This window comes from Pan paniscus, chromosome 8 (assembly GCF_029289425.2).
Source record: "Pan paniscus chromosome 8, NHGRI_mPanPan1-v2.0_pri, whole genome shotgun sequence".
Classification (NCBI taxonomy): Eukaryota; Metazoa; Chordata; class Mammalia; order Primates; family Hominidae; genus Pan; species Pan paniscus.
This window is the reverse complement of record NC_073257.2, coordinates 103897500-103906097: the sequence shown is the minus strand read 5'-3', so window position 1 is coordinate 103906097 and position 8598 is coordinate 103897500. Positions and strand designations below refer to the sequence as shown.

At 34.5% G+C, this 8598-nt stretch overlaps 1 protein-coding gene across 2 annotated transcripts in view; it reads right to left on the bottom strand.

The window, feature by feature from the left end:
* Positions 1–2422: 2422 nt before the first annotated feature.
* Positions 2423–8598, bottom strand: part of TNKS2 (tankyrase 2) — a 65886-nt gene continuing 59710 nt past the window's right edge. For both annotated transcript variants that reach the window (XM_003825358.5, XM_008950684.4), the window contains exons 25-27: positions 8036–8222; positions 5543–5699; positions 2423–4761 (exon numbers count right to left, since the gene is read on the bottom strand). In XM_003825358.5, the coding sequence (XP_003825406.1) occupies positions 4699–4761; positions 5543–5699; positions 8036–8222 (407 nt within the window). In that variant the 3' untranslated portion in view covers positions 2423–4698. The remainder of the gene's footprint in view (positions 4762–5542; positions 5700–8035; positions 8223–8598) is intronic.

Below are 8598 nucleotides of genomic sequence, written 5' to 3'. Positions count from 1 at the left end.
TTCTAGGCTAACAGTAGTTTCCTCAGCACTTCTAAGTTATTTTATCTTCTGGCTTCTGTTGCTGCCACTGATCTGCTGTCAGTGTATTAATCCTTTGTCTTTTCTAGTAAATATTTTTTTTCTTGTCTTTTGATGCTCTGCAGTTTCACTATGTCTAGTAGCAGACTTGCTTTTATTCATCCTCCTAGGTGTTTCTTAAGCTGCTGCTTCTTTAAAGATTCATATTCTCTATGAATTCTTGGGTATTTTTCAAGTCTCTTCCCTCCCCTATTCTTTATGTTGTATCTCCTCATTCTATTCTGTCTCCTAGCCCTCTGTATTTCCCATCTCTTCTCTCTGTGCTACAATCTGTGTTTTCCACTGTATCTTCTAGTTCCCCAATTCTATCTTCAGATATGCCCAGTCTGTAGTTTAATCTGTTTGAGTTTTTAATTTCTAATTATATATAGTTCTAAAGACTTACTTTTTCGAAGACTCTGCCTTCTTCACAGCGTCATCTTAATGGTTTTAATGATTTCTTTTATTCCCACCCTCAACCCAATCATTTTAAACAATATTTACTTTACTACTTTGTGGGAGGTGCTAATCCTCCAAGATTGTCTCTACTGATTTGTGCTTACAATACACTGTTTTGGATTTTTGATGAGTTCATCTGAGTGAGGCTTTTTTCTAGACAAATATGATGCAGACTGGATTATGGGTATGTCTGTCTGTGTGCTCATATCAGTAATTTTTAAACAGATTCCTGTGGGTTAGGGATTTATATACTTTATATTTTGAGCTTCTTAAGATTTCATTAGAATAAAGGAATTAGTGGCTAATACATCTTGCAGTTTTAAAATTCTATGCTCTATGTTTCCGTGACAAGTGGGAAAACTCAAGCCATTAATTCTGGAATATTCAGGGAAATATTAATTATAATAACCAGTTACTGGCAAGTACAATGCTTAGTAGCACAGATAGAAAATCATTTATTACTTTCAACAACCTTATAAAGTGTTATAAAAATCTTAAAAGCTACATAATTTGTTCAAGATCACAAAGATGGTGAGGGGTAGAATAAAAATTAAAATCCATATACATCTGACCTTACAGCCCAATCACTTAATCACTATTTATTCACCCAACAAAAAATTTACTGAGGAACCCTATGTGCCAGATATGCTAGGTGCTAAGTCTACTGGTATACAAAGCAGATGTGAAACCTTTCAAATTATCTGTGAAGGATCAGTTTCTTTCTAAGTTTCCAATCCATTGCAGGCCAATATTTCAATTAAAAATAAGAAAAATAAATTACAGCAATGTCTTGCTATAAAAGTTTTTAAAAGTTTACCCTTACTTTTTGTATTCATATCTCCATGGGCTGGTAACAATATCAGTTTGCAGACCAATCCCATCGGCAGATCACACCTTTGTATAGTGCTGCTTTGTAGTATGTGGGCATACTGCTTTGAGGGGCTCTGTATATATTTGTGTTACGGAAATGACAGCTGTGGGTGGGTGACAAGGTGGAGACATCACTTCTAATAATAATGGCTTTATGTGAAGAGCAGTAAGTATTTTAGGTCATAGCCTGTCTAAACTAGTCAGCACAAAAGGGCAGGAGGTGTGGAGACACAGGAGACAGGGAAAGGCATATTACAATTTAATTTTATAGAAGTCTGACAGTTCTCCTGGTGAAAAATGAGTACCACCACTACTTGCTTCCTTTGTCACTCTAGTCCTGTAATAGGACAGCAGGTAAAGGCACAGTCAGGAGTACTGACTATAAGAGCTCTGGGAAATCTGCATGCTTTCTTGCCTCATCAACCTGCAAACAACTGGATCACAATAAACACCTGAGACTGGCATGCATACTTGAAATAGCAGCAAATACTTCCATATTACCCTAAATGAAGCAGGAACACAGAGCTGCTGAAATGTATTTCAAAGCCAAAAGACTTAAGAATTATTTGCGCCATCATTCTCTTATTATGGAAATCAGGGAATTGCTCACACACAAGGAAACTTAACATACTGAAGTCTAATATACATATGCGATTACTCTTTCGTTTAATAGCAATAAATACCACTAACTTTGAGATTTGGAAACTTATTAAGAATGTTTTCATATGACACAGAAATAAAAATATATTCCTTTTTATAAGTTAAGAAGATTAATTTCCCAGGAATGAGCTTTAAGGTTTATCAGTTGTGCTGAATAGACTAAATGTTGAAAGCATCTCACAGCTACTTTCATTTTAATGAGCAAGTACAGCTACAATATTCAATATTTCAAACTTCAAACTGCATTCTTTATCACTATTAGAATCAGAACTACATTGTTTTCCTGCAATTGTGGTTTATTGTAATCTTAATTCATTTTCTCAAAGACCATTCAACACATTTATACTATTCCAGTAATTACCATGCTACCCAGAAAAACAAGTGAACAGTTTTATTAAGAATTAAATGAGGGTATGGAATGTGATACAGTACAAGTAAGACACTGAAGATGGGTATAATAGTACTACTTGCACAAAAAGTTAAATTTCACTTCAAAAAAAAAATCACAAGACAAAAGAAAAAGCAATTCCATCATTATAAAGTAAGCTATTTCATGCAACGTACTAATACTCCCCCTCCCCCCAAAACCCCAACTTCCCAACAAACAAAAAGCTATCTGAAAATGCTGCCATGCTAACATATGAACCACGGTATATTCATTCATGGAAAAACACACTCATTAAGCAATGGATTAGATAAAATAACAGTTTGCAGTATTGTAAACTCATAGACCACAATGATTTCACATGAAAAGCAATTCCAGATTCACTCATAGGGTGAGTAATATGGGCTACATAGTTGAGAGATAATGTAAATATAAACCCCATTAATTCTCTCATTATCTTCTAATTATAAAACCTGGAAGCTTAGATAATCTGAAAAATTCATATAAAATTTGGCATACTCCACTTGTGTTCCAAGAAATGACTTTCGGATATTTGTAATTATTAGAGAGCTGTATAAAAAGCACTTCAAGATCAGGATTTGACTTCTTAAATAATGATCATAATTTACATCACAGAAACAACTCCAGAAATGCATTTACTCTGATTAACTCTTACTCAGGACAAGGAACATGATTTTCTAGCACTTTATGTACAAGTTACTGCAAAGGGCCAGTTAATTTACAGACTGAATAAAACATAAAATAAAGGTGAACTGGTACAGACAGTGATGGGGGAATGTCCTCATTAAGTGAGTAAAGATCTTTCCTCGACTTTGAAGGGAGCTAGAGTCAACAAATAAAAGAGATTGCCAAGCCATAATGGATGTATGTCTCTGTAACAAGATGCTTAAGCATGCTTCCTGGAAAAGAGTTTTATATTAGAAAATAGGAATGGCATTTTATGGGACAGCATTTCCTTCTATAGCTGCCAAACTGAGCACAGGCCTGGTCACCATATGGTGCACAAACTGACAGCATATTTCCAATTGGGCATAACATCATGGAGAGAAAACCCAGGAGCAAGAAGCACCTGTTTCACTGCACTTGCCCATTCAGGAGGCCTGGAGGGGACTGAGACAACTACATTTTATAGTACTGGGTTAAGTTTACCCATGATGTATAGATTGGCTATAAATATAGCAATAAAACCAAGTAAAAAGAACAGGAAAAAATATACTTAGGATAAAAAACTACCCAGTCCTGTTTGTGATTTTTTTTTTCCCCTTTAGATTTAAGGTAATTAGAATAGATTGGGAAATGATTTAGGATTACCCTTCCCACCCTGGAAATGTAACATCCTACTTATGTTCCATGAAAAGAACACAATAATTGTTCAACAGCAAGATTTAGTTTCTCTAAAAAACAGGAGCACTTTGTTCTAATTTTCACAGAAGGACTTCAGAAAATTTTCCAACATGAAAGCTAGAAATTGAGGCCAGTAAAGAAGCTTCTTTAGTAATCAGGACCTATCATAGTTAGAGCTCTTTGGAATGTGTCTCATACATACAAAGGTATCACAAATTAAATCTTCAGCATATTCATAAGTTCTTAAATGAGAAAGATTTCTAATGACAGATAAAGGCTCCCATCGGCAAATTAAATCTGATAACTCAATCTTTCCCAACTAACAACTGAACATAGCCTCTGGAATCAAATGTAAAGATCACTCAATCATGACGATGTAAGATGAAGTATAGATGAACAATACATATGAAAAAATTTTGTAAACCGCTGCAGTTCTAAAACAGATTTATATTACAAAGCAATGTAAATAAATATTGGGCTAGTACAAAAGCTCTTATTTACAGTTTTACAAATGAAATTGTATTCAGTGTAAATGCTGTGTTTTAAAGAACACAGTATTGTATTAGTAAAATGAGTTCTGTTGAGGGCATTACAGTTTGTTAGAATCAATGCATAACATATAAAAGGTTCAAGTTAACTCTGTTTATAATTTAGTACAGACAACCCAGTTTAACCTGGAATGGCATCTGTTAAAGTGCTGGAAAAACAGGAAATATTTAGAAAACACTGTACATTATTAAAGCTTTATCAAGTCAGAATGTTAAACTTCGTTCACATTTTTATCCTTTTGCCACAGGCCTGTGGGCAAGATGATTTTTTTTTCAGCAAAGGAGTAAAACGTAGAGGCCACTGCTGCTTTGATGATTTTAGGTTCAGTGGAATTAGTTTCTTAAAATAACTATTTATCCATCAACCATACCTTCAGGCCTCATAATCTGGTAAGTAATTAAATACTCAGGATAAGCCTGGAAGAGAAAGATAAATTCAAATAATGGTACAAAAATTTTCTTGAAAGATAAACAGACTTTCCGGAAGTATTCCTAATCTTAGGGAGGAGGTTCTAAATTACTGTTGTAGATCAGAATCATCTAGGGACATTTTCTCAAAACATCTTTACCCTGAGTACAGTTCTTCAGATTTTCAATCAGCAAGTCTAAGATGAATACTAAGTTCATAAGTATCAGATAAGACTAAAATCATGTCTGATTTTAGTAACTGAGGTGATTCCGATACCTACTCCCAGTTCACAACACTGCTCTAGAACTACTTTTGGCTCTCACTGAGAGCAAAACACAATTATATACTTCTTTGCTATGGACAGGCTGTTAAATACAAGATTTCAATTATTTATAAGAGCTAAGAAAAATCCGGAATGATTGGCGAAATTTGAATAAAGTCTTCTTGTTTTTAGGAAATTTACAATTGAAATAGTTAATGGTAAAGGGACATGCCCTGCAACTTACTCTCAAACAGTTCACAAAAAAATAGGTACGCACACAAGGAAAGTAGGAGAGAATGGTAAGAGTAAAAAAGAGAACAAAATATTAACATTTAGGAAATCTAGGTAAAGGTTATAAGACAATTCTCTTTACTATTTTTGTAACTTTCCAAATCTGAAATTATCTCCAAATAAAATTTTTAAAAAATCCAGTTAAGGCAATATGTCTTGTCAATTCAACAGATTAATAAAAAGTTAAAGTATGCCTCCCTAGCATTTTTGAAGATGAACAAATAAAACTACATTACCTGTTCTCCTCTGTAAATAACATATTCAGCTAATGCTAGGCCATTTACACTGGGCCTACCAGTGACTGAGTGATGACCTGGAGGAGAATGTGCCATTTTCATTGCACTGAACTGCAGGAAAGACTTTCCCAAGGTTACCCGGCAAAAGAGCAGCTGCCTATAAAACGAAAAGGAAAAGATCACCCTGAAGTCAAATTTGATACATAAATATGACAATGTGTGGACATGGCATAAGTTTTAAAAAATTATTTATACATAAATACTTACAATTGTTTTTATCATTTCACCCCTAAAAGAACTTTTTAAGAATGTCTTCTATTACTCTTATTAATGAAATAATTTGTCAATTTAGTTAGTCCTTATTTTAACTATAAAATCTGAAAAATGTAATAACCTTATAGAGATACAGACTCTACCACCTTGTTTGTATCTCAGCAAAAAACAAAAGTCACTGGCCAAGTGGGAATGAGAAGGTTTAGTGGACTTCCATTAAGTGGCTTGCAAAGCTGGACACATATCTAATTAACTCCAGTTGATTTTACCTTCAAAATATATTTGAAATCCATTTACTTTTCTTAATTCTACTGTCACTATTAAGTCAAATCACTGAAATATTCACCTGGACTATGACACAATGGCTTTCTAAACCAGTCTTCCTGTTTCTTCTGTAATTCCTGTCCAAACCTTTCCCATCCAAGTAATTAAAACAAACAAAAATTAGATCAAGTCACTTTTCTGCTTAAAACCTTTTAGAGGCTGTCACTGTACTTGGGAGAAAATCCAAATTCTGTACAATGGCTCCAATTTCTTGAATCTCATTTTATGTTCATTATGCCCCATGCACATTAGTTTTCTTTTCTTCACAAAGGCCAAACTTGCTTTATTAATGGTCCCCATCCATAGAATTTTCTCCACCATTGGAATGGTATCTATTTTACCACTCTTCCCCTGGCTGATACCCAATTTTCAGACTTCAGCTGAAATGTTACTTCCTTAGATAGGAAGTAAACTGGTGGTCTCCCCTCACCACCAGTTTCAGTAGATTACCCTCTCACTCCTCTCAGGCATGTGACTAGCCTTTCTTAGTTTCAAACAACCTTTTAGTATTAACGTCATTGTTTCTTTTTAGAAGATAACAGGAGATTTCAGTAGACCAGTTGATGGTTCTATCTTCCAAAGAAGAGGGAGGTATTAGAATGTTGCTTATTACTAATAATCAGAACTATTTAGCCTTCAGACCATATATGACAAATAAAAACAGCAGTGTTCAATTTACAGGAAATTACATGCCTCCTAATTTATGATCTAAAATAGAAGTGAGTGGGACGTCATACATAGGAGGGCCTACTGTGTACTACCTATGCAGGCCTAAATTTAGAGGGGTAACAGTAAGAACAAAACAAACACAAAGAAAGAACCTGTTTCCCTCCATGACTGCAATTCTTCAGCTCGGAAGCCCTTTGAAATCAACTGGGAAGCTTTTAAAAATTCTAATATCCAGATCATGCCCCAGACCAATTAAAAGAGATTCTGTGAGGGTGGGACACAGGCATTAATAGTTTTTTAATATTCCCTGGGTGATTCCAATGTGCTGCCAAAGTGCAAAGTACTGCTCTAGGGGTTTTTTTCTAGATCAGTGGTCAGAAATACAGTGTCACATCTGGGAACTTGGTAGAAACTCAAATTCTAGAGTCCCATCCCAGATCTACTAAATCAGCAACTGAGAAGGTGGAGCCTAAGAACCTGTGATTTAAACAAGCCATCTAGGTGACTCTAATGCATGCTAATGCTTGATAAACTACTGCTCTGTATATTCAATAAGCAGTGCCCTAACTGTTGAATAAATCTCAGGAATTAATCTTACTGGATTTTTCAAGTGGCATTACTTTTTGCCTATAAGGATTTTATAAGTTAGGGACAAGTTACTTAAATGATTTTTAACAAGTGAGTTAGAACAGGTAATTAAAAGTGGAAAAAAAAAGTGCAAAGTAGTTATTTGATTATTATTTCCTTTCAAAAAGGATCAATGTTTTAATTTCAAGTTCTTATAGTAATATTGCAAATTGAGGATTAGGTCGTATCACAGTGGAAGAGAGGCTCAGGCACTGCCATCAAATAATTAGATTTGACAAATAATGCCATTTTAGCATTTGAATACTAGATTTTTAGAGTCCACAGAGTCCTACAATACTCAAGGGCTACAATAAAGCCTCTTTCATGCCTAATGTTACTTTCTACTCAGTATGCTTTAAGGCACCAGATATTCTAATGATTAAATTAGTCAAACAGGTCAAGTGCTTAAATTATAATTGGCCCATACGGATCATTTAATAAATATTAGCTATTATTATAATTGGTGAGAGGGCCAAAAGCAATCTAAAACATGCCTAGCTTGCATTCCTAAGACTGTCCAACATAATGCTTTGCCCTCAAAAATGCAACTAGTTCTTATCTGATTACCACCAAAATAAATGAGAACAAGTGATCTCTTACCTGTGGCAAATGTAACAAGATCTGTCTTTGTGAACTGGACACCCAGTACCTCCTCCAATTCCATATACATATTGATTGCTTTTGGAAGAGTTTTCAGCAAAATAAATGCCAGCTCCAAACATACCACCTATGTACGCATGCCTTTCATCAAAGCCTTTGTGGATAATTGCATTCACAAAAGGAGACCCTGAAACACATATAGATGGGTAACAATAATTTAAAATTTATCTTAGAATAAAAAGTAAAAAACTAGTTTCTTAGAAACTGAATTCTTAAATATATAGCCCAACCATAATAAAGCCAAAACGAAAAAGGGTAACAAGTTAACTGTCAGCCAGCTATTTTAGAATAAAGAACTGCTAACATCAACTAATGTTTCTAACAGAGTGCTGGTTTATGTGCTAAAATAAGGACACAGATTGAACTAGAAAAACAGAGTACTTGAAATATCAATGTAAGAGTTACCAAATGCCAGACTGCAAATCCATAAAAATCTAAAACCAAGAGGCTCATAATTCACTTTAGATAGCAAAGCTAAATGCAATTAGGTCTTAGAATGATGC